Source organism: Danio rerio, chromosome 5, assembly GCF_052040795.2.
Source record: "Danio rerio strain M-AB ecotype USA chromosome 5, GRCz13ab, whole genome shotgun sequence".
NCBI lineage: Eukaryota > Metazoa > Chordata > Actinopteri > Cypriniformes > Danionidae > Danio > Danio rerio.
The window spans coordinates 6,283,517-6,308,107 of NC_141025.1; the positions used below are offsets into that span (position 1 = coordinate 6,283,517).

Sequence of the window (24,591 nt, forward strand, 5' to 3'; positions counted from 1 at the left end):
CAGAGCTACTCACCCTATCCATAAGGGTGTGCCCTGCCACCTGGTGAAGGAAACTCATTTCGGCCGCTTGTATCCAAAATCTTATCCTTTCCGTCATGACCAAAAGCTCATGACCATAGGTAAGAGTAGGAATGTAGATACTCAAAAAGTAAATCTTGATATTTTTCTGAGACAACTTAATTGTTTGATGTTTAATCCACTTAAATTTAAGAGAACTCAAATCGTTTTGGGACAACATGAATCAGTTGAGTGGAACCCTGCATTTTTATTGGGCAGTACATGATTCGTGGAGTCATTGTGAATTTTAACCTTAATCTAATAGTTTGAAAGATTTTAACTTGGATGTGTTTTTAAGGTCTATGATTGTAGGATTTAAAGCAAATTTTAAAAAGAGTTTTGCCACTGTTACGAAGATTAATTTTGCTTATAAAATGAATACGGGTTATTTTAGATTTGATTATTAAATTTCTATACTTCAATATCGTTGGATTCCACCAAAAAACATAATGCATATTTAATTTTTATTACAGTATCTTTGTTTTGTTGTTTTCATTTGGGCTTTAATTTGTTTAAGTTTTCATTTATTTTTTTGGATATTTTATGCAGATCCTACAAAATCATCCAAATCAATGTAAAACTATTAATTATTTCCAAACAGCTATAATATAATATCCATGTTAATAAAGGCTTTTGAAATTGTTTCACTTGTTTGGCCTTTGACTTGTTTTTTAGATTTGCATACTTTTAAAGCATCCCTTATCCCAATGAGCACTAATATATTAATTAAGCTTGAAGCTTTCTATTGTTTGCATACAGTGCTCAGCATAAATGAGTACACCCCATTTTGAAAATAAATATTAATTTTCCTTTGGCTTAGTCACTTATTTATCAGAGGATGTCACAGCGGAATGAACCGCTGACTATTTCGGCCTATGTTTTGCACAGCGGATGCCCTTCCAGCCACAACCTATTACTGGGTAACACCTAGAGCTGCACGATTCTGGCTATAATGAGAATGGCGGTTCTTTTGCTTAAAATAAAGATCAGGATTTTCTCACGATTCTGTAGATGTAAAAATAAAGGCTAATATGAGTAGCCTATTATTACTGTTATTTCTCAAACACATGGAAAAACAATAATAATAATATGACATGTAGGTCTACTGTTGGTTAAAATGCTCAATTTTGAATAGACTTGGTCACACTTTACAATAAGGTTCATTAGCTAATGTTTATTAATGCATTAACTAACATGAACAAATAATGAACAATACATCTACTACTGTATTTGTTCATGTTAGTTAATGAAAATACAGTTGTTCATTGATAGTTCATGTTAACTCATGGTGCATTAACTAATGTTAACAAGTTTGGATGATAATGATGCATTAGTCAATGTTCAATTATGATTAATAAATGCTGTACATGTGTTTTTCGTGATTAGTTAATGTTAGTAAATGAATTAACTAATGAACCTTATTGTAAAGTATTACCGAATTATTATGTTTAAAACCTATGCTTTAAGTCAGGGATGTGCACACATAGGGCTCAACCTGTGCAGTGCACATGCCCTTTTTAGTCTTGAATAGACAGTGCCCTTCCAAAATGAACTGAAGTGCAGCTCGCGATCGCCCCAAACCTCCCCTCATTCACCCCCGACACCCACTTTACTTTTTTTCCTGGCTGCACATGCCCCTTAGAAAGTCTCTGCACAGGCCTGCTTGCTATCTGTCATTGACAACATTACTAGACTATTTTTTTTCTACTGGTAAAATCAGACATTTGTCATTATCAGATTCCCACTTGCATTATGTTCAACATTATATAGGCTACAGTAGTTATACTGACACTGTTAAACATTTATTTTCGTGTACAACTCTGTGTTCCCTATGAAAGACAAACATTAAATGCCTGTCGTAATCGCAACTCTAAAATACGATGTGATTATGGAAATGATGTGCGTGCTTTAGGTTTCATTTTCACTGCTAAGTGTGGTTCATACTTCACGCGTGGCTCTCAAACGATTGCTCCGTGCAACAAACTGAATGTTATTTACTACTTTGTTACCTGTTATTCACAGCCTATGCAGGTTCTGTTCACTAAAGTAGACTTCATTCACAGGCACGTGCCCGCCCTCTCTGTGGTAACAGCTCACGGTCAGCTCACGTCACGTGTGATTTCGCGGCTGTGAATATATCATTACATGAAGACAGAACAGACAGTATTGGGTAAATTATACCTCATAAATACAGTATGCAACACTTTTAACACTTTTGGAGGTGTCCACATTGTATGCAATGTTTGTAAAACAACATTAAGACTTGTACGGCCGCCTTTATGCTTCTCTCCTGAACTTGAAAATATGATTGGCAGAATCGTACAAATGCTGGATTAAGATCGTCTAGGGCAGAGGTGTCCAAACTCGGTCCTGGAGGGCCGGTGTCCTGCAGATTTTAGCTTCAACTTGCCTCAACACACCTTCAAGGGTGTTTCTAGAAACCCTAGTAAGAGCTTGATTAGCTAGTCCAGGTGGGCCTGATTGGGGTTGGAACTAATCTTTGCAGGACACCGGCCCTCCAGGACCGAGTTTGGGCACCCCTAGTCTAGGGGGTCGAATCGAGATCGCGATCTTTTTTTGATTAATCATGCAGCTCTAGTAACACCCATACACTCTCACATTTACACACACTCATGCACACACTGTTTAGTTCATAAAATCATCCCAATCAATGTGACATTCTTAATTATTTCCAAACAGCTGCTTAAGTCATATTGTGAAATTAAATTCTTATCGCAAAATTTATCGCAGACAATATCGCAATGTCAGTTGTTTCCAATATCGTGCAGCCCTAGTGTTCATTCTTATTCTGATTTATAAAACTCAAGAGGAAAGATTCAATGAAGCGCAAGCCATTTTTTTTTATGCATTACTGAAATTCAATCTGCTTGTGTAGTGCATGTGGATAAAGTTCTCCATTTGTTTGCTAAGAACACACAAATACACACAGGGTTGTAAAAGTCTTCAAGGACACACATATAGGACACAAACACACATAACACACAAAAAAACCCCAATAAAGCTTAAACAAGTCCTCAAGTCTTTGTTGAACACTATAGTTTTGCTGGAATGACTTTTTAATCAGTTAATAACGGAATATCTCTTGATCATGTGTGTGAAATCTGACGCATCTAAAAGTCTGAAAGTATGAATAACTTTGGAAAATTGTGTGATGTAGCAATTTTGAGAAAGCACGACGTAAAGCTGCGACGCTGGAAGAACAAACAAACGCTGTGGAGATCCAAAAGGTTAGGCACTGAGAAAACAGGTGGAATGGATTGGAAAATGACCTGGCGATGATGTCACATGGTGTCGAATCCTGATTGGTTAGAGTTCTTCATAGTCTCCGCCCTCACTGTTTCCGGGTCCGTCTCCTCCCGCCAGGAAAGCCTCAAGATCATCCACATTTGCTGCTTTCTTGGTCCTGGAGGATTTCTTCTTCTTCTTCTTGTCTTTCTCATCTCCCGTTCCGGGCTCCTCTTTTTCCTTTTTCTTGTGCTTGTGTCGTTTTTTGCTGCTTTTCTCATCCTCCTAAAACAACAAGAGAATTTCAGATAACTAAACAGTGGGACAGAAAACAGAATATATATATAAAAAAAAAAAACAAACAGAATGAGCTTCAAGCGTAATTAATATATTACTAGCCCCTTTCACACAGTGATACCAGTAAATATCCAGAAAATTTCTGGAACAACTTTACCGGTATATTCAAAAAAGCGCTGTTCACACAGACAAAAAAGTTTTTTTTTCCTGGAAAGAACGTTCCAAAGATCCATTCTAAAATATTGGCAAATTATGACATCATTAACCAGAAATGAGCTCTAAACGGCTGCGCTTGTATTTGTAAACAATTACAAACTCTGTGGATGGATTGGTATTGTGAACAACTTTGATAAAAAACATGTGGGGGAACACTTTCGCATGTCGAGATTTTCATAGTATGTGTGTGCGCTGCCGCTCACTGGCTGCTTCACGTGGACACGCGTCAAGCAACTGAAGCAGAGCTTGAAGGTAAACAGCAGTTTATCATAAGCATTTTATTGATCATTTTTTTACACAGACGGCATTAAAAAGGAAGATCAGGCCCATGCAGAGACCGTTCAAAGGGCATGCGCAGGATACATTTTTTGAAGAGCGCGGGGGTGGAGTGTGGGGCGCGTTGTTGTTGCGTTCCGATCAGCTGTGTTGTCGCGCGCGTTCCGATCAGCTGTGTTGTCGCGCGCGTTCCGATCAGCTGTGTTGTCGCGCGCGTTCCGATCAGCTGTGTTGTCGCGCGCGTTCCGATCAGCTGTGCTGTCGCGCGCGTTCCGATCAGCTGTGTTGTGGCGCGCGTTCCGATCAGCTGTGCTGTGGCGCGCGTTCCGATCAGCTGTGTTGTCGCGCGCGTTCCGATCAGCTGTGTTGTCGCGCGCGTAGTGTAAAATGGGGGGGAGGGGTGTGGGTAGAGCACGCGTACTCAATAGCGGTGTTGTCGCCCCTAATGAAGGGCGGGACGAAGGGTGTGTCGTGTCGCGGGGGCACTTTTGATCATTTTGGAAGGGCACTTTATATCCAAGACTAAAAAGGGCATGTGCACTGCACAGGTTGAGCTCTATGTGTGCACGTGCCTGAGGAAGATAGAACTGTTAGCTGACCAACAACTAGCAGCTAAATGTGTTTGAAAAATATTCAATAGCTTTTATTTTCATAAACAGCGCAGATGTGAATGCGTCCGAGTGTTGTGATTGGCAAGAGTACACGTCTCACGTCAGCACGCTCTAAGCGTGAGTGTGCTCTTTCTGGAAATTTTCAGCATTCCAACGAATTACTGGTAATGTTACATCTTCTCTTTCCGTGAAAATGCCAGAACGAACTTATCGGTATTTTCAAAAAGTGCCTGTTCACACATACCTTTTCTGGAAAGGTCTGTATGTGTGAAAGGGGCTATTGCTCTTTGGATAAGGGATTCTTTAAAGCATGTAAATGAAATAAAGTAAAAGGCAAAATAAGAGAAAAAAAGCTAACTCATAAGTGCTATTTTTAATATAATAGCCATGTTAATAAAGCCTTTTTACCTTTGTTTACTTATTCTTCAAGTGCCATGGACTTATTTTGTTTTGCAAACAGAATACATTGATATGATACATTTTCTATAGCTGATGGTGATATTAAAAAGGTTGCTGGTTTTGAATATAAGGTGTTATAATTAAAGGCACATTATGTAACTTTACTCCACTAGAGGGAGTGTTTTCACAACAAACAAAGGTGTATTTTGATGACGGCATAAGAAGACATGGGAGTTGTGGTCTTCATTACATCCTACGGGACTCCTGCAGGAATCATGTGGATGGATGAGCTAACGTATTCAACACTTATTATCATGATAGCATGAAGCAGAGTAAAGCTGAAAGCAGAAGGGAAATGAAAGAAATGCACAAAAGCAGCGGAGCTTTAATTATGCCATCGTCCAGCGCTTCCTGTTCATAGCTCGTGATCACGAGGAGAAGCAGCAGCTTTGTTTTATAAGACTAAATACTTTTTAGGCTTCTGTTATACAGTAATGCTGCTCTGTGCAGTTTAAAACACACACACACACGCACAATATATTGAAGTCTCTGATGTATTCACAGCCATATTACCGTATCAGCTGGATTCACAGCCATATCACCCAGCAGGCCAAGATTGGTTATTCACTGAAGCCAAGCAGGGCTAAGCCTGGTCAGTACCTGGATGGCAGACCACATTGGAACACTAGGTTGCTGTTGGAAGTAGTGTTAGAGAGGCCAGCAGGAGGCGCTCAACCCGCAGTCTGTGTGAGACCTAATGCCCTAGTAAAGTAAAGGGGACACTATACTGTCAGTGGGCGCCGTCTTTCAGATGAGACTCTCTGCGGTCATTAAAAATCCCATGTCACTTCTCGCAAAGAGTGGGGGTGTAACCCCGATGTCCTTGGCCAAAACCTATAGCTGGTGTGTGGTGAGCGCACTGGCGCCGTTGTCCTGTGGCTGCTGCGCACTGGCGACCCTCTCTCATGATTGTGAAGCCCTTTGGGTGTATGGCTTTTAGGCTTGGGCAGTAATACGGTAATATGGTATACCGCAGGATCTAAAAATAGCAACGGTGTCAGTTCTAATACCGTTATACCCTCATAAAAACAATTCACTTAAGTAGGAGACAAGTATTAAATAATAAATATTATTTATTTAATGCCTACAAATGAGTATGCGTGATTGTCATGACGGGACAGTGTGGAGGAGAGAGAGGTGAGGTAAGATTTTGAATCACGCACCAAGTCACCTGCAGTGTGTGTGTGTGTGTGTGTGTGTGAATAAGAGAGCATGCTGTCTGTGTGTCGCTTGGTTCTCTCTCTCGATGTGTGTGTGTGTGTGTATGAATGAGAGAAAGAGAGAGGCACACACACACAGCATCCACGTGGATGTGCGCGTGCTTGCTTGCTCGGAAGCGATATTGTAAGACCGCGCAGCCACTCCCGCGCTTTATTCGGAAAGCACACACCCACACCCACACACACACAAACACACACACACACAGAGAGAGTGTGGTGCTGTGCGTCTCTCTCGCGCTTTCTGTGTGTGCCCCACCCAGATCTCTAATACGAACAAGATAAACAGGTGACCGCGAACCTCAGTTTCATTACGTCATATTTTTTTATTATGCACGGTAATACTGGATAAAATAGGGAGGAGGTTTGACGGTACCAAAATTTGTATACCGCCCAAGCCTAATGGCTTTACACAATAAATGCGATATATAAATACAACTAACCTTACCCGTTTTCTAAAAACAAAACAAAACAGAAATCGAGGGTGTGTGACGTTATTAGCATGAACACACAGCACACCCTCTGTCTTACAAGTTAAAATAGCTTATTTCATTGTATTTCAGCAATTTTTAAAACATTTGGGATAATTGAAGTACTTAAGTCAGCAAAATATATAACTGTTCTGTGTTTTTTGGTTAAAAAAACTTACATATTGTGCCTTTAATAACAAGAAATAAAATTGGATAAGCATATTAATTTAACTAATTTCTTCTATGCATTAGTGCAGTGGTTCTCAAACTGTGGTACGTGTACCACTAGTGGTACGCAGGCTTCCTTCTAGTGGTACGTGGAGGAATCGCTAAATAATTAAAGTAAAAAAAAAAAAAAAAAAAAAAAAAAAAAAACCTTTTAACCCTTTAACGTGTACAATTACACTGATGTGATTAGTGAATTGATTTTAATAAGCTAAACCTTTTATTTTATTTAAAATTTTCTAATGTTTGTTATGCATTCTATCATGTGAAGCTAATTTCCTCCCCATATTTGTAATGGATATTGGGGGCGTATCCCATATTTTTATATAATGCTGACAGGTCATTAAGGTGGTACTTGGAGCAACATTTTTTTTCTGAGGTGATACTTGGTGAAAAAAGTTTGAGAACCACTGTGTTAGTGAAATGCATTCTGCTTGAGTATTGCATGTGGATTTGTGAATCAATTTCTCTATTTGTTTTCTTACTGTTTCCTAACAGAAATACATTTAAAAATAGACAAATATTGTCAGCTTAACTGCACAGGCTGATTTATTAATCGCTTTCAATCAATAATATGGTCAATTTTTTCATATCTCACTTCTTTGCTTTTCTTTTTCTTCTTTTTCTTGTCCTTAGTGGAGTGTCTGCTGTCATTATCTGCAAAACAAAACAGACCTATAACTGTGTGTTATGTTGGAACACATTTGTTTTAAAGTGCAAAGTACAAACCATGTTGTAAACAAATATTGTATAAATACTTTCTACTTTTTAAAAAATTCTCAATTAATTTAACGTGCTACTAGATCCCATTAAGCACAAAAAAATGCTGTCCAAACTACAGAGTTCTTACACCTTTTCCAACCTCAAATTCCATTCTCATCTTCAGCGCTTTACAATTTTTTGCGGTAGTAGCTCTCTCTGTCATCCGAAACCAAAAGGCGCTGAGTGATTGACAGCTGACATTAACCAATCATTCGCGTTCAGTGCTAGAGCAGTGGTGGGCCAATAATAAGAGCGTGAAGGCGGGGCAAGCATTACGGACTTGGCTTTGTTTACTGCAGCAAGTTGACATGACAACTGTTTTAAACCATTCCCGAGCGCTGCGTTTCGCATTCCAAGTGCAGACAAAGAGCTTAGAGATACATCCTGCGTGAATGTCTGCCGAATCCGCGCATGTGTGGGAACAATTTGCAAAAAAAACTGGTCGCACACAACAATTTTAAGCACTCGCAGAAATGCTCCCAAATATATTTTAAGGTCGCATAGATAAAATTTTGGGTGCATATGCGACCATAATGGTCGCAATTACGAGCCCTGCTTTGTATTCTGAACCCATCCAAAAAATCATCGTAAATTTCAGATGTTCAATAATCAAGTTAAGAAATTCAAAAATCAAGTTAAGAAACTCAAATTCAAAACAATTTTAATAGCATATAATCAGTTTTATTAACTTACAATTGCTAATAATTCTATTTATCACAATTCAAATTCAGATTGTTTTGGCATATTATTAGCTCCATAAATATGCGCATGCGGTGAACATTTTGCAATGAAAACTGGTCACACGACAACAATTTATGTACTCGCACATACGCTGCCAAATATATTTTGAGGTCACATAGACAAAATTGTGCGCATATGCAACCAAAACAGTCACAATTTCGAGCCCTGCAATTTCAAATTCAAGCAGGTTCGAGCACTTTGTCAAAATATCCAAGCACTTTTTTAACCTTGAAAACACTTTATTAAAAAACAAAGCATTTTCCAGGATTTTCAGCACCCGTAAGAACCCTGAAACTAAAACAATTTTAAAGAACACATGTTTAAAGGTGTGGAAAGATTTATTTGAAAAGTGCATTCATTTATTCATTCTTTTTTTTTTCAGCTTAGTACCTTTATTAATCTGGGGTCGCCACAGCAGAATGAACCACCAACTTATCCAGAACATTTTTCCAGCTGCAAGCCATCACTGGGAAACACTCATACACTCCCATTCACACACATATAAACGGACAATTTAGCATACCCAATTCACCTATAGTGCATGTGTTTGGACTGTGGGAAAAACCGGAGCACTCAGAGGAAACCCACACAAACTCCACACAGAAATGCCAACTGATCCAGCAGAGGACTCGAACCAGCGACCTTCTTACTGTGAGGCAACATCGCTACCAACTGCTCTATGGATAGGCGACACGGTGGCTCAGTGGATAGCACTGTCGCCTCATAGCAAGAAGGTCGCTGGTTGGAGCCCCAGCTGGGCCAGTTGGCATTTCTGTGTGGAGTTTGCATGTTCTCCCCGTTAGTGGGGGTTTCCTCCCTATGTGCTATAGGTGAATTGAATACACTAAATTGGTTGTAGTGTACATGAGAATGAGCATGTGACAGTGTATGGATGTTTCCAAGTGTTGGGTTGCAGCTGGAAGGGCATCCACAGCGTAAAACATGCTGGATAAGTTGGCGGTTCATTCCGCTGCGGTGACCTAAAATTAATAAAGGGACTAAGCTGAAGGAAAATGAATGACTGAATCTATGGATACTCATATTACAGTGAGTGGTACAGTGCAAGTTAAACTGATACCAAGAATAAAAACATTAATTTTTGCAAACTCTCGCATTATTCTCTGTATGTCTCCATTAAAATCAATGCAACTGCAGAATTCACCTGCATATAGTAATCCCATATAAAGTGTTAATTAAACTGACGCTTAAATTAACAGTTAAAAACTAGGACAGATTTCATTAAGTGATTCAATCATTTTAATCATTACTTATCCTACATCTATTAACATGAGGATGTGAATTCTCTTTATTTAGGTAATCAGTCGATGTTTAACTCAACATTACCTTCCTGATCTTCACTGCTTTCTTTAGTTTTAGGTGTCGCCTCTTCAAACCCCAAGCCGAACAGGTCAATGTCACTATTAAGGGTCTGAAATGACGGCGCAACAGGTTTGGGAAGCTCTGGGAGTCCAGCTAACACAAAACCATCATCCGAGCGGTCAGAAAAGTCATCTCGAGCAGAAAAAGCCCCCTATGGACAATAGAAAACAATGGCAAAATCAGCAATTTTTTTTTGCCTGAGCTTTAAATCTAGAGTTTTCATGCATTAAATATGAATACAGGGTATTATTGTACACTATATATTTACACATGAAACATTTTTGACTAATAAAAGCTCTTTTCAAACACACAAAAGTACGATAGAATATGATATATACAACATAATACAATATAACACAATAAAATAACACTTCACTGATAAATTAGAAATAAGAAATAACATGTGAATGCGTGAATATAGAGACTGGATATGATAAAAACATGATTTGTGATACATTTAAGTGCAATTCAGTTAGGGTTATTACTGTTAACAGTCTGTTTATTTTAACGCAATTTCAGCATCAATGGCAAAAGACCAAAATTTTCATGGCAAAAAAATACATAAATAAATAATAATATTTTTCAAGACACTTCTATACAGCTTAAAGTGACATTTAAAGGCTTAACTGGGTTAATTAGGTTAAGGCACTTTAGAGTAATTAGGCAAGTTATTGTATAAAGATGATTTGTTCTGTAGACTATTAAAAAAATGCTTAAAGGGTCTAATAATTTTGTCCTTAAAATGGTTCATAAAAAATTAAAAACTGCTTTTATTCTAGCCGAAATAAAACAAATAAGACTTTCACCAGAAGAAAAAATATTATCAGACATACTGTGAACATTTCCTTGCTCTGTTAAACATAATTTAGGAAATAGAAAAAAAATGCTAATAATTCTGACTTCAAGTATATATATATATATATATATATATATATATATATATATATATATATATATGTATGTATATGTATGGTATGTATGTGTATGTATATATATATATATATATATAATTGCTTTTTCGTTCATATTTAAATAATGAACTTGCATGATGAGCATATAGGCGAAATTATTCATTTATTTATTTGACTCATATCTTCCTCCTGCGTCGACCTGAACTGGGTGCTTGCCAGTGCGCAATCAAGCACATCAAGGCAGACTGATGCAGAGGCAGTTGTCAATAAATTCTGTGTCTTTGCCTCGGAAAGTCGACTTTTCGTGACCAAAGACCAGATTTACTAGCGCCACTTAAGCCAGCGTTTTGTAGTTAGGAAACATTTCTCCTAAGGCTGTGATCAGAACTAAGTTTGCTGGATTCTCTGAATGTGGGATTACCCGATCCTGCAAGCACTCGTTTCACCGGGGAAAAATACTACAGCACGCACTCCTTCTGCACCCCTCCGCGTTCGGTAGTGCCTATATTTTACAGTCTACTGGTAGTGCTCACAACGCACTCCAAAGCACCTGACCTCCTTGCTGCTGCTTGGTTGGCTTGAACAGCTGTCGGCGACTGAGGATTCCTTTCTGTTTGTTCTTCATCGTCCACTGCATCACTTCCTATTTTTTCACCTTTATATTTAATATCACAACTATTTGGCCATTTAAAGAAACTTCTCACACTCAGCAGCTGTGACATTTTTGCAACTGTACGCAGCGGTGACAAAGAGGAGACAAAACAAGGACAATCGCCATCAGCTGGACAAGAGTGGGAATTACAATTAGCTACAAATTACAATAAATCACCCTCAGCATAATCCGTCAAAATGACGGATCACCTTCAGATTTTTCCATCACTGCTGAAAAAAAATCTGTCAATGACGTTATTTTTTTCAGGATTTGGTATCAATCGATACTGAAGTTTTAAAAACGTCACTTACCCGCTGACATGTTCACGTGCTGAACGGAAATGACTGTGATTCGCTATGAAGTTCATCAGTTCACTAAACTCACTGCTGTTTACTGAATGTAACCACAGATACAGGGACACTGGAGTGTTTCAAAGTCCTGTCGATCAGCTGGTTTGTCTTTAAGCTGACATACTGTCGGAGCGATCCGCTGATGAATCGCGGGTTAAAAACACTCCAGTGTCCCTGTATCTGTGGTTACACTCAGTAAACAGCGGTGAGTTTACTAATGACCTTCACGGCCAGTCACAGTCACTTCTGTTGAGTACTTGAGCACAATGACAAACCAGCGCTGTTTAAGAACGGGCTCAGTAGTGCTCAAATGTCAGCGGGAAATGGACGTTTTTAAAACTTCAGCATCGATTAGTACCGAATTCTAGTCTCCTGCAGCCCTATTTTGTAATGGACAGTTCAGTGGAAGCCATTGGGCTGGCTGAATGAAGATTAAAAGGCTGTGTGCATTTACTACATTGAAATTAAAGATTTATTAAGAGAAAATTAAGAGTGTAGAAATGGACTCTACCTTCTTGACTTTGGGAATATCAATCTCTTCGCTCTCAAAATCCGGGTCGTCCATGACAAATGAAAGCATCTGCTGAGCGACTGGAGCCTCTCGGTCTGAATCGGAGTCTGCCTCAACAGTGCCTCCTGTCTTCAGGCTGGCTCTCTGCACTGCAGATCCCGCTGTGGTCTTCAGGCTTTGGGGCCTTTCAGCTGCCTTTGACTTTGTTTGCAGCTGTTTGACAGAGTTCAGTGAAGATCTGGGAAATAAATGTGAGAATTCAGATCAAATATCTTTAATCAACTGTATGTATCGAATATTAAACTAACTTTGACTTGTCGTAGTATTTATATACTTCTTCTTTTTGATGGCTTGAAGAGCTTCTGTAATCTTCACTTGTAAACTGCCTTTTAAAACAAGTTATCTGGTAAATTAATGAATGCAAATATGAGGTGTGTTCGATGAAAATCCCATCCTGAAGTTATCATTTATTAAATATGAGACCTATCTACTGTGTGTCCACTCATCTATCCATCCATCCATCCATCCATATATCTAGTAGATTCATCCATCCACCAATCCATCCATAGATACTAGGGATGTAACAATATTGTAAATACCGTCATACCGCAATAGCAATTTCTTTCAATATTACCGTGGTTGTGACTCAATAAAATCATAGGTCTTTTGGTGAAAAGTTTGCTTAGGCGAATGGAGCGAATGGGAGGTAGCTGAAACTACAATTTTCATCAGCCAAGGCGTGGCCATTATCCTTTGCGGTCTGTTGTCGCTACAGATCCAGTAATGCAGAAATGGAGGGCGCTGCTAATAGCGGCAAAAGAAAAGAGCTAAAAATGGTCGAACCTAAAGCGGGTTTTAAATCAGATGTGTGGAAGCATTCCAGTTTCTCTCTGAAAAGAAACAAGAAAGAAGAAAAGGTGACAGAAAAAAAGGGTTTGCAGGCACTGCCAGACTGTGCTGAAATACAAGTCGGGGAATACGACTAACATGATGGGGATTCTTTTAGTCAAGGGGACAGCAGAACACAGCACACTGCTCAGATTGATGGAGACATTGACTTGTACCACCAAGAGACCTCTATCTCACTCATGGCTTGTCGTTTCGAGTGGTGTTTTTTTTTTACATGGTTTAATATTTTTTGTTATTAAAATTTAATAATTTAAGTTCCTGTTTGAAAGTTTACAGATCATTTGTATGTCATTGATCTGTTCAGTGTTGAGGTAACCTGAACATTCTAGCACTTTTTTTGAGTCTCTTCAATAGTTTTGTTTTTCCTGTAAATGATTCAATAAATACCGTACCGTGCCATTCATACTGAGGTATTACCGTATCGTGAAATTTTGATACCGTTACATCCCTATTAGATACATTCATCCATCCATTTATAAATCTATTAGTCCATCCATCCATCAAATCAATCCATCCCTCCATCCATTTATAAATCCATCTTTCAATTCATCCATCCGTCAATCTATTTATCCATCCATTTATCTAAATATCTATCCATCCATCCATCTATCCATAGATACAATTATACAACCATCCCTTCATCCATCCATCCATCCATTGATAAATGCATCCATCCATCAATCAATCCATCAAATCAATCAATGCATCCATCTACAGACACAAACATCCATCTATATATTTTTAAATCCATCTATCAATCCATCCATCCATATATACTTTCATCCATCTACAGATACATCCATCCATTTATAAATTCTTCTATCAATTCATCCATCCATAGAAACATCCATCCCTCAATCAATCCATTTAGAAATTCATCTATTAATCCATCCATCCATAAATACATCCATCCCTCCATCCATTTATAAATTATAAATGTAAAGTTAAAGTTTATCCATCCATAGATACATTCATCCATTAATTCATAAATCCATCTATCAATCCATCCATCCATAAATACATTTAGCCATTCATAGATACATCCATCCATTTATAAATCCATGTATTTATAAATCCAATTATCCATGGACACATCCATCGATCCATCCATCCCTCCATCCATAAATCTATCTATCAATCCATCCATCCATAGTTACATTTGTCCATACATAGATAAATCCATCCAACCAACCATCCATCCATCTATTTGTAAATACATCCATCAACCCATCCATCCAAAAATATTAATCTGTCTGTCCCTCCATCCATTTATAAATCCATCTATCAATCAATCAATCCATCTATCCATCCATCCCCCCATCCATTTATAAATCCATCCATCAATCAATCCATCTATCCATCCATTCCCCCATCCATTTATAAATCCATCCATCAATCAATTTATCCATCCAACCAACTCTCCATCCATTTATAAATACATCTATTAACCCATCCATCCATAGATACATTCATTAATCCATAGATACATTCACCCGTCCATTTCTCAATCCATCCATAGATATATTCATCCATCCATAGATACATTTATAGATACATCTATAGATACATCAATCCGTGCATATCTCTATCCACTTATAAATACATCTATCAATCCATCTATCCATAGATACACTCATCCATCCGTCCATCCCTCCATTCATTTATAAATCCATCTATCCATCCGTCCATAGATACATTCATTCATCCACCCCTCCATCCATTTATAAATCCATGTATCAATCCATCCATCCATCAAAATAATTTACGCTAAGGTAAAATGATTTAAAAAGTACAATAATATAAAGAAATGAAAATAGATTATGCCTTCATTAAGAGTGGATATAATTAAAGTAATTGAAGAAGTCTCTCAGCTAATGGAATAATTTCTATTTTGAAAGCTCGTCAACAGGGAGGGAAATTAATTAAATCCATCCATCAAATCTTCCGGAAATTCTGGTCAGGTCTCAGCATGTCTGCCTCTCTCAGAAGTTTCTCTATTAAAAGTAAGATGAGCAATTCCATGCAAATGTCAACCGTGCAGTGAAAAAATAAATTAGGTTTTAACCAAAATAGTGAAACCCTTTCAATGTTTTTTGTGTAGGCTTGTGTTTTAGAGTAGTGTAAAAATACTCAATGTCTCTGGCAATGTTTTCAAACAATTATATATCTGATTTATCAAAGTCACACAAGTGCCAATTTCACATCTGACACATCCATAATGAAGAGATATCACATCCATAACAAAGCTTTTTTTACCTCATAAATGCAAGAAATGTAAAATAAATTAAAATCCAAAATAATAATAAATTAAAAAGACAAATCTTGTCTTTTCTGTGAGCATTGTTTCTTTTAGGTTGTGCAGTTTAATTGACAGAGTATGGTGTATACTGTAAACTATAAAGAATACAAACAGATGTTTCATTATAATGTTAACACTGTCTGTGAATTAATGTTTTAAAGGGCCATGAAACCCCCCTGTCTCAGCAGTCTGTTTTCACACCTCTAGTTTGAAAAAAGTCAGGAAAGTGGATGTGTCCAACTCTGTTTAGGTTGGAGTGTCGGGGGAGGGAAAGAGGGAAGGGTTTGCATGAAAATGGGAGTTATTGGTTCGAGCATGCGCTGATTTTCACAAAGGCAAAACAAACACACAGGGCTCTATCTTGACGATCCATGCACAGGGCGCAAACGCTTTAAGGGCGAGTCAGAATCCACTTTTGCAAATATAAGGACGGGAAAATCCGCTTTGCGCAGTGGCGCATGGTCTAAAAGGGTTGAGTTTATTTTCCTAATGAGTTATAGGTGTGTTTTGAAAATAAACAAATCAGAGTCTCATCTCCCATTCCCTTTAAGAGTCAGCTGCGTTGCGCCATAAGCGCATTTGCTATTTACATGACGTAAAGTAAGTGTAGGTGGAAAAACTGAGCATTTCACAAGCAAGAAAACAGTTAAACAGAGCATCTACAGCGTGAGAATGAGAGATAAGGCATCTCAATCTAGTTTCACTTTCGCTCTCGTGGATAGGGAAACATTGTACGCACAGACATCAATTAGCCTATAAATAATTAATTTTGTTTGTTAAGCGCAAAGATTTGTTTTAAAACTATTTCTAAATTCAGTTCTAATTTCCAGCAAGCGAATAAATGAACAATAATAATGAAGTGTGCTCAAAAACCTGAGTTATATCCTAAAACACATACTGTGCCTCATATAGTCTAAAACCTGCAGGTGGGCAAATCTAAGCTTGTTTTTAATAAAACAAATATAAATAACGATATAATAAATAATACTGCTAATAATAATAACATTATACAAAAGCAAATTGAATGAACTGAAAAAGCCTCCCGAGATGAAGAAAGGCAGTGGTTTTTATATTCATGTAGGCTAGAAAATAATAGGTTTTGTAATATTTTAATCCTTTATATTTATATCCTATATATATCCTTAATATTTTAATTCTTTTTCATATGCAAAGATATTTGTGTATTGCTCTACATCTTGTGTGTATCAAACAGTGTGTAAGCGAGGCGCACTCTGCGCCAGACAATAGACTGGCTTTGTTCTGGTCTAAAGAACAAACTATTATAGTTTCTCAAAATAGCAACGCGCCAAAACACGCCTGCTTTTTTAGTCCAGAACGCCTATGGGTTCACAAATGAGTGCAAATGCATTTGCTATTTAAACAGCATGGCGCAACACCTCAAAACGACTCTTGCGCCAAGCTGAAAGTAGGAAATAACAATTGCATCGCGCCTTGCGCCACATTGCGCCAGCTGTATGATAGGGCACATAGACACAGGGGAGAAAGACGGTGACTGTGTTTACATAAATATCAGTAATCAAACTATTTGCCAAATTATTAATTTGTCGACTTTAACTGCAGTTTGGCACTTTCACTTTCATTTAGGAACATTTAATGCATGCCCCCCAATACAAGTGAGATATTGGATGTGAGGAACTGCTGGAGAGTGTAGTTTTAATGGAATGTTTAATTCCGCACGGCAAATGGAAAAAGAAAAAAAACCTTCCGCATTTCTCGCTAACTTAGATGCACTCGGTAGGTAGCGCCAGAAAGCTGTGTGTGTATTGACTATCCTGTCACAAAATGCAGTGAAAATCCCACACGACTGTAATAGATTGATTGCGGTGTTTACATGTTTACACTCTGGGAGACGCATTTACAGCGGATCTTTCAGTCCATAATATTGTAGTGATATTAGCGTACTGTAAACTTAGTACCTAAATCATTTTGACTAAAGTCTGTCTTTAAACACTGAAAGAGTACTGCTGACAATACCAACTAACTTTGCCATCTGAATAAACAAACAAAAAACACTGATCACACACTTACCAAATCTGTAAAGACAGGACAATCAACACCAACTCGAGCTGCGTCTTTTTTAAAAGGAGACAAGCAGCAAATCGGGATTGCACCATTTCCCAATGAGAAAAGCTCTCGGGTAAAGAATGTTTCTTACAAACGTATTTCTGCCATGTGCACTGTAATCCACACATGAGTAGCTGTGTGGGGAAATGAAAACAAAACCTTCGTTGCTGCACATTTATAAACACTAAACTGACAACCTGCGTCTCCGAATAATTCTTCTTCTCTCACTTGTTTTGGCAAAACAACGTGGCATCCCTCCGCCGTCGGAACACTGTAACAGGTAAAACAGTTTTCGAAGCTATCATGAATATTACAGTTTTTCTCAATCGCTTAGGTGCGTTTCTCACAACAGTAGTGCATTTCTGCACAACAGTTAATGCATTTCTCAAAACAATTAGTACAAACTGCAAAACCTAGCTGATAACTTGGAAAATGCAAAAAAGTCAGATGTTGGTGACACTTCCTGAAAATGCTCAAGACAGCACTATATACTACTTGCACAGTCATTTAAAAAAAAAAAAACAGTAAAGTTAGACATTACTGCATTTAGTGAGGCATCTGAGTACAAGACACTGAATATGTATGTTTCACATGTTTACTGCACTTGCTCTTTACAATTATAATTTATTCACAGCATTGTACAAAAGAATAAACACACCCTTATTTATAACAAACACAAACTTCCTTTGGGTAGAGCTGTGCACAACTGTAAACAATATTGCAGTACATATTGGAACTGAACCTACGACACACACAGGTCTGCAAATCTTTCATGAAATTGTTCAATTTAGAAGAGATTTTCAGTAAAATAAAGATTAAATTTTTTTTATCAAATTTGCTTGACAGATTTCGACAACTAGTTCAACATTTTTGTATATAATGACTTTGGATATAATGAGTTTTATATGGAGTGACCATTCAGCATTCACAAGTTTAGTTATTTTGACTGACTGACTGACATAAGCAGATGATCATGTTATAAACAGCAGAGAGTTGTATGAAAGCCATGGATGCACGTCCAAAAGCATTTGCAATTTGTTGGAAGAAATGAGAAACTGCTACTGTGATGTGCACAAACGACTAATTGTTTTGAGAAATGCATTTACTGTTGTGCAAATGTAAACAGTGTTGTGAGAAATGCACCAAAGCCACTGAGAAAAAGTGTACTGAAGTTGCACCCCATTCACAATAGAGAGCGCTGATTGGTTTGAACCAAGTCTTTCTCATGAATTAATGCTGCACACTCAAACGCGTCACATTGTACATGCCGTTACAGACATCCACTCTCCACACTGGAATACACACAAGTAGACAAGTATCTAATCTCCGTGACGCATCTTTAAAAATTAGTTTAAAACCGGAAGAACGAATTTGCTCGAAATAATACAAGAACAACCAATTTTCACTTTTTTGTGAGATATTTGTGTCCTAATAATGTTTATAGCAGCGTAGGACACAAATATGACTGTCAACAGCTCAAATAATGTGTTTTGGTGTTTCGTGACTCTTAAAGTTTTCACTGCAAACGTCACATCCATAACACTGGAATTGCTAAGATGCTTTTATTTTTTTTATGTTACCCCTTTGTGTTTGGTCCTGAGCTGCTGATGGCTTTTTGCTGGTGAACAGGTGAATCTTCCGCTTCTTCATCACTGGTCAGTGTGATGTCTTTGCTCGGCACCACTGCTTTAACTGCAGGCTGACTCGGCACTCTGTCATCTGGATCTAAATCATCCTGGAAGCCGGAGACCAGAGGATTTCCCCGTCCCTCTCCATCACTGAGGAAAACACAGGAAAACTGCATGAGTTTAATGCGGGACCAAAATTAGACCCGTTTCACTTCTTAGGGCTCTATTTTGATGGTTCATGCACAAAGTGCAAAGCGCAAACGCTTTCAGGGTGTGTCAGAATCCACTTTTGCTAAAATAAAGATGGAAAAAGCCTCTTTGCACCGTGGCGCATGGTCTAACAGGGTTGAGCTTATTCTCTTATTGAGTTATAGGTGTGTTTTGGGAATAAGCCAATCAGAGTCTCATCCCCCTTTAAGAGCCAGTTGCACCGTGCCAAAGCGCATTTGCTATTTACATGACGGACTTCGTAAGTGGAAAATCTGAGCATTTCACTTACAAGAAAACAGTTAAACAGAGCATCTGCAGCGCGAAAATGAGAGATAAGTCTCCTTATTATCTACTTTCACTTTCGCTCTCATGGATAGGGAAACCTTGTACGCACAGACATCAATTAGCCTATAAATAATTAATTGTTTGTTAAGCGCAAAAATTTGTTTTAAAACTGTTTTTAAATTCAGTTCTAATTTCCAGCAAGCGAATAAATGAACAATAATAACAAAGTGTGCTCAAAAACCTGAGCTATGTCCTAATACACATGCTGTGCCCCATATGGTCTAAAACCTGACAGGTGGACAAATCTAAGCTTGTTTTTAATAAAACAAATATAAATATGAATATAATAAATAATACTGCTAATAATAATAACATTATACTAAAGCAATTTGTCATGAATGAACTGAAAAAGCCTCCCAAGATGAAGAAGGCATGAAAGTTTGGTTATTATATTTATGTAGGCTAGAAAATAATCTGTAATATTTTAATCCTTTATATTTATGTCCTATATATATCCTTAATATTTTTGTTCTTTTTCATTTGTAAAGATATTTGTGTATTGCTGTACATCTTGTGTGTATTAAGCAGTGTGTAAGCGTGGCGCACAACTAACGCGCTCTGCGCTGGACTCGACCTGCTTTGTTCTGGTCTATTGAAAAATCTATTTTAGTTCCTCAAAATAGCAACGTGCCAGCAATGAGCTTCAACACGCCTCCCTTTTTAGACCAGAACGCCTATGGGCGCACATATGAGCACAAATACTATTTAGCTATTTAAACACCGTGGTGCAAAACGTCAAATTGACTCTTGCGCCAAGCTGAAACTAGCAAACAACAATTGCGTCGCACCTTGCGCCACATAGTGCCACGTGTATGATAGGGCCCTTAAAGTCTGCAAGAAGCGAAAGTTACTGAGACTCCTGCTATTTTAAATGAATATTTTTGTTTGCATTCATTTTTATAGTTTGCATCATCGTTTCATACCCCCTATAACTTTGAACTGGAATTTACAAATAGAAAAAAACATTTCTAATTATGTGCAATATGTTTATCAGTGTTTCTGCATGTTTCACCAAGTTCAATTATAAGACTAACAAGACTTTTTAACACCATTATAAATTAAACTTTAGACTTAAGAATTTTTTTAATGGCCTGGATGAAAAAGATTACTATTTGCGCAATCAAAAAAAAATTAATACATTTTATTATACAATAATAAATTAATAATATTTTTTTTTTATATTTCTTAGCAAAATATTTAAAGTGTGTAAAAACAAGAAAGCTCTACTTGTATCCATACCCTTTATTCCAACATAAAAAGATTTTTAAAATAAAAAATAATGAACAAATGTTTAAAAGTTTAAAAAACTTATGCACACAATCTGACCAGGTCAGTGTACACAGAGCACTTTTAAACAAATTTTATTATAAGGAAAATAATTAAACCATTATGATAAATAGAGAGTGGGTTAGTGTGGGTTTCCTCCGGTTGCTCTGGTTTCTCCCACAAATCCAAAGACATGCGGTACAGGTGAATTGGGTTAGCTAAAATTGTTCATAGTGTATGTGTGTAAAAGTGTATGGGTGTTTCACAATGATGGGTTGCAGCTGGAAGGGCATCCACTGCATAAAACATGTTCTGGATAAGTCGGCAGTTCATTTCCCTGTGGCAACCCCAGATTAATAAAGGGACTATGCCAAAAAAAATGAATAAATGAATGATAAATAGAGTTAAAATGACCTTTTTAAATAAAAGTTTTATTGAGATGATTGTTGGTGATTGTATGGGTTTTGGCCAGATTGGGTAGCAATACATGAGCAAAGGAAAATTAGGACCCGTTTAAAAAATATTTAAGAACTACAACACAATATCTCAGTAAACATAAGACTTTTATTGCCTAAAATTGAGATGTTGGGATTACAGACATTTTAAGACTTTTTAAACCCTGCGGAAACCCATTTTATATTCTGCTTAAAGCGGACATATTAAGCCACTTTTTTTACAAAGTGTAAAATAAATGTCTCTGATGTCCCTAGAGCGTGTGTGAAGTATCATCTCAAAATACCTCATAATTAATGTTTTCTAACTCTTTGAAACTGACCCTTTTAGGCTTTTATCCCAATTGTGGCATTTTGGTGACTGTCGCTTTAAATTCAAATGAGATTGTGCGCTTTTCAGAAAAGGGCGGAGCTACAAATGCCAGTGTGTCAGCATAGTGGCAGATTCAAAAAAAGACTAACCTCTTATGCTAATGAGGGAGTGATAATCACAAATGGGCGGGGATTTCCCCTCTGATGACCCGAACAAAGGGAGAATGTCAATCAAAGTGTTTCTGCAGACTGTTTTTATCAAGTGTGATTGTAACAAATACAATTAATTAATGATTACCATTAAGCAGGTCGCAAACTAGAAGCGTCGCAACACGGCACGCACATGACAGTGTAAAGTATCACACACCAGACGTGCACATTCGCATGAAATTTAACATAAAACTAATCAGATGGCGCTCTGTGCTGCGGCTGTGTACTGAGTCATGGCTGAGCGCCGGCGACTTGCGGCGCCGGTGTGTACCCTGATAGAAACCAATGTTTAGAAATCTAAAATGCATGACGCTGCATGGCGCTACGTGGCTCATCACTGAGCGGCGCTTCTGGTGTGCGACCTGCTTTAGACGCTGGTTATATTCACACACTACTGACATACAACTGTGTATAAACCTCTTATAAAAGTGATTTTTGCATAATAGGTGCCTTTTAAATGCTGATTGGATGAGTTTTTTTTTTTTTTTTTTAAACAATCTATTAGTTATTAAAGCTCACCTGTCACTGTCCAGGATGGGAGCTGAGGCTGGAGGTTTGTTCTTTGATTTAGCCGCTGCTGCTGCTGCTGCTCCACCGTCATCCAGAAAGGTTCGGTCCAATCCCACCTCCGGCACAAATTCATCCACACTCTGCACCTTTCCAGAGGCCTTTACGCTTTCAGAGCCTGTAGACTCTGATGAAGACAAGCCCACAAGAGGTTTTAATATCAGGAAATTCAGTGTGCTACTGCAAGTTTCAGGTTAATGTTTGTGTTTCTGGCATCACGGTGGCTCAGTGGGTAGCACAGCATGAAGATCGATGATTCGAGCCCTAGCTGGGCCAGATGGCATTTCTGTGTGGAGTTTGAGTCAGTTTGAGTCTCCCCATGTTGATGTGGGTTTCCTCCGGGTGCTCGGGTTTCCCCCAAAGTCCAAACACATGTGATATAGGTGGATTAAATAAACTAAACTGGCCGCAGTGTATGAGAGCATGTGTAAGAGTGTATGGGTGTTTCCCAGTTTAGGGTTGCGGCTGGAAGGGCATCCACTGCGTAAAACATGTGCTGGATAAAATGGCAGTTCATTCCACTGTGGCGACCCCAGATTAATAAAGGGACTAAGCCAAAAAGAAAATTAATGAACGAACGTTTGTGTTTCTACAAAATGCATGTCGACTAGTATCTTATCACAAATTATACTATACACACATGTATTTACCATATTAAACCCTAAAACATATACCATAACTACCCCTATATATATATATATATATATATATATATATATATATATATATATATATATATATATAATTTTATTATAATTGTTATAATTAGAAATTATATATATATATCCACACACTACCGTTTGAGGGCACTTTTTTAATTAATTTTTGTATTCTAAAAATATTTATTAATTAAAAATTTTAATAACTGCTTTTTTTTAACTGTATTTAGTTTCAAATGAAATTATTACTCCAGTCATTATTGCTTTTATTACTATTACTATTACCATTATTAAAAATAATAATAAATACAAGTTTTCGTCTTTTAAATGCAATTAATTGCAAAAAAGTGATTCATTAGTTTCTTTTTTAATTGATTGACAGCACTAATACACATACACACACACACATTTCTAAAACATATCTCGCAACATATTTGTCAGCCCCTTTCAGACACTATCTAATTACTATTTTGATATATATGTATATATATATATATATATATATATATATATATATATATATATATATATATATATATATATATATATATATATATATATATATATATATATATATATATATATATATATATATATATATACATAGAGAGAGAGAGAGAGAGAGAGAGAGAGAGATATCAAAATAGTAATTTAAAAGGGAGATCTGGGAGGGGTGTGTCTGAAAGGGGCTGACAAATATGCACACACACACGCACGCACGCACGCACGCACGCACACACACACACACACACACACACATTAAATATAATATATTTGTGCATATACATTAGATAAGTCAGTACTAAATCAAAGAGTAAATAATCTTACAAAAGTCTAAAAAAAAGGATAAAAGAATACACCAAACTATTATGCTTATTTAAAAAAAAAAAAAAAAACAGAACAACTCAAGAGAAAAGTAAAAAAAAACCATTTGGGCCCTATTTGTGGGGCCCTAATGCCCCAGTATAGTGAAAGGACTCTATACTGCTCAGTGAGCGCCATCTTTCAGATGGGACGTTAAACCGAGCTTCTGGCTCTCTGTGGTCATTTAAAGAATGTCTTCAGGATGTCCTTCAAAAAGAGTAGGGGTTTAACATCGGCATCCTGACCAAATTTGCCCACTGTGCATCATGTCCTCCTAACCATCCCCATATCATAATCGGCTTCTTCACTCTGTCTGCTCTCCACCAATAACCAGGTAGATGCTGCACACTGTTGGTGGATGAGGAAATTCCCCCCAAAAATGCATAAAGCGCTAAAAAGCGCTA

At 37.5% G+C, this 24,591-nt stretch overlaps 1 protein-coding gene across 7 annotated transcripts in view; it reads right to left on the reverse strand.

The window, feature by feature from the left end:
• Window positions 1-2,396: 2,396 nt before the first annotated feature.
• Window positions 2,397-24,591, reverse strand: part of rabl6a (RAB, member RAS oncogene family-like 6a) — a 66,220-nt gene continuing 44,025 nt past the window's right edge. For 6 of the 7 annotated variants that reach the window (XM_087253182.1, XM_087253180.1, XM_087253178.1 and 3 more), the window contains 6 exons: window positions 22,617-22,791; window positions 19,255-19,452; window positions 12,382-12,619; window positions 9,922-10,108; window positions 7,673-7,731; window positions 2,397-3,588 (listed from right to left, as the gene is read on the reverse strand). In XM_087253182.1, coding sequence (XP_087109308.1) covers window positions 3,385-3,588; window positions 7,673-7,731; window positions 9,922-10,108; window positions 12,382-12,619; window positions 19,255-19,452; window positions 22,617-22,791 — 1,061 coding nt within the window. In that variant the 3' untranslated portion in view covers window positions 2,397-3,384. Of the gene's footprint in view, window positions 3,589-7,672; window positions 7,910-8,872; window positions 9,031-9,536; window positions 10,109-12,381; window positions 12,620-19,254; window positions 19,453-22,616; window positions 22,792-24,591 lie in introns of all 7 variants that reach the window. The other variant, XR_015490728.1, reaches the window with a different exon arrangement.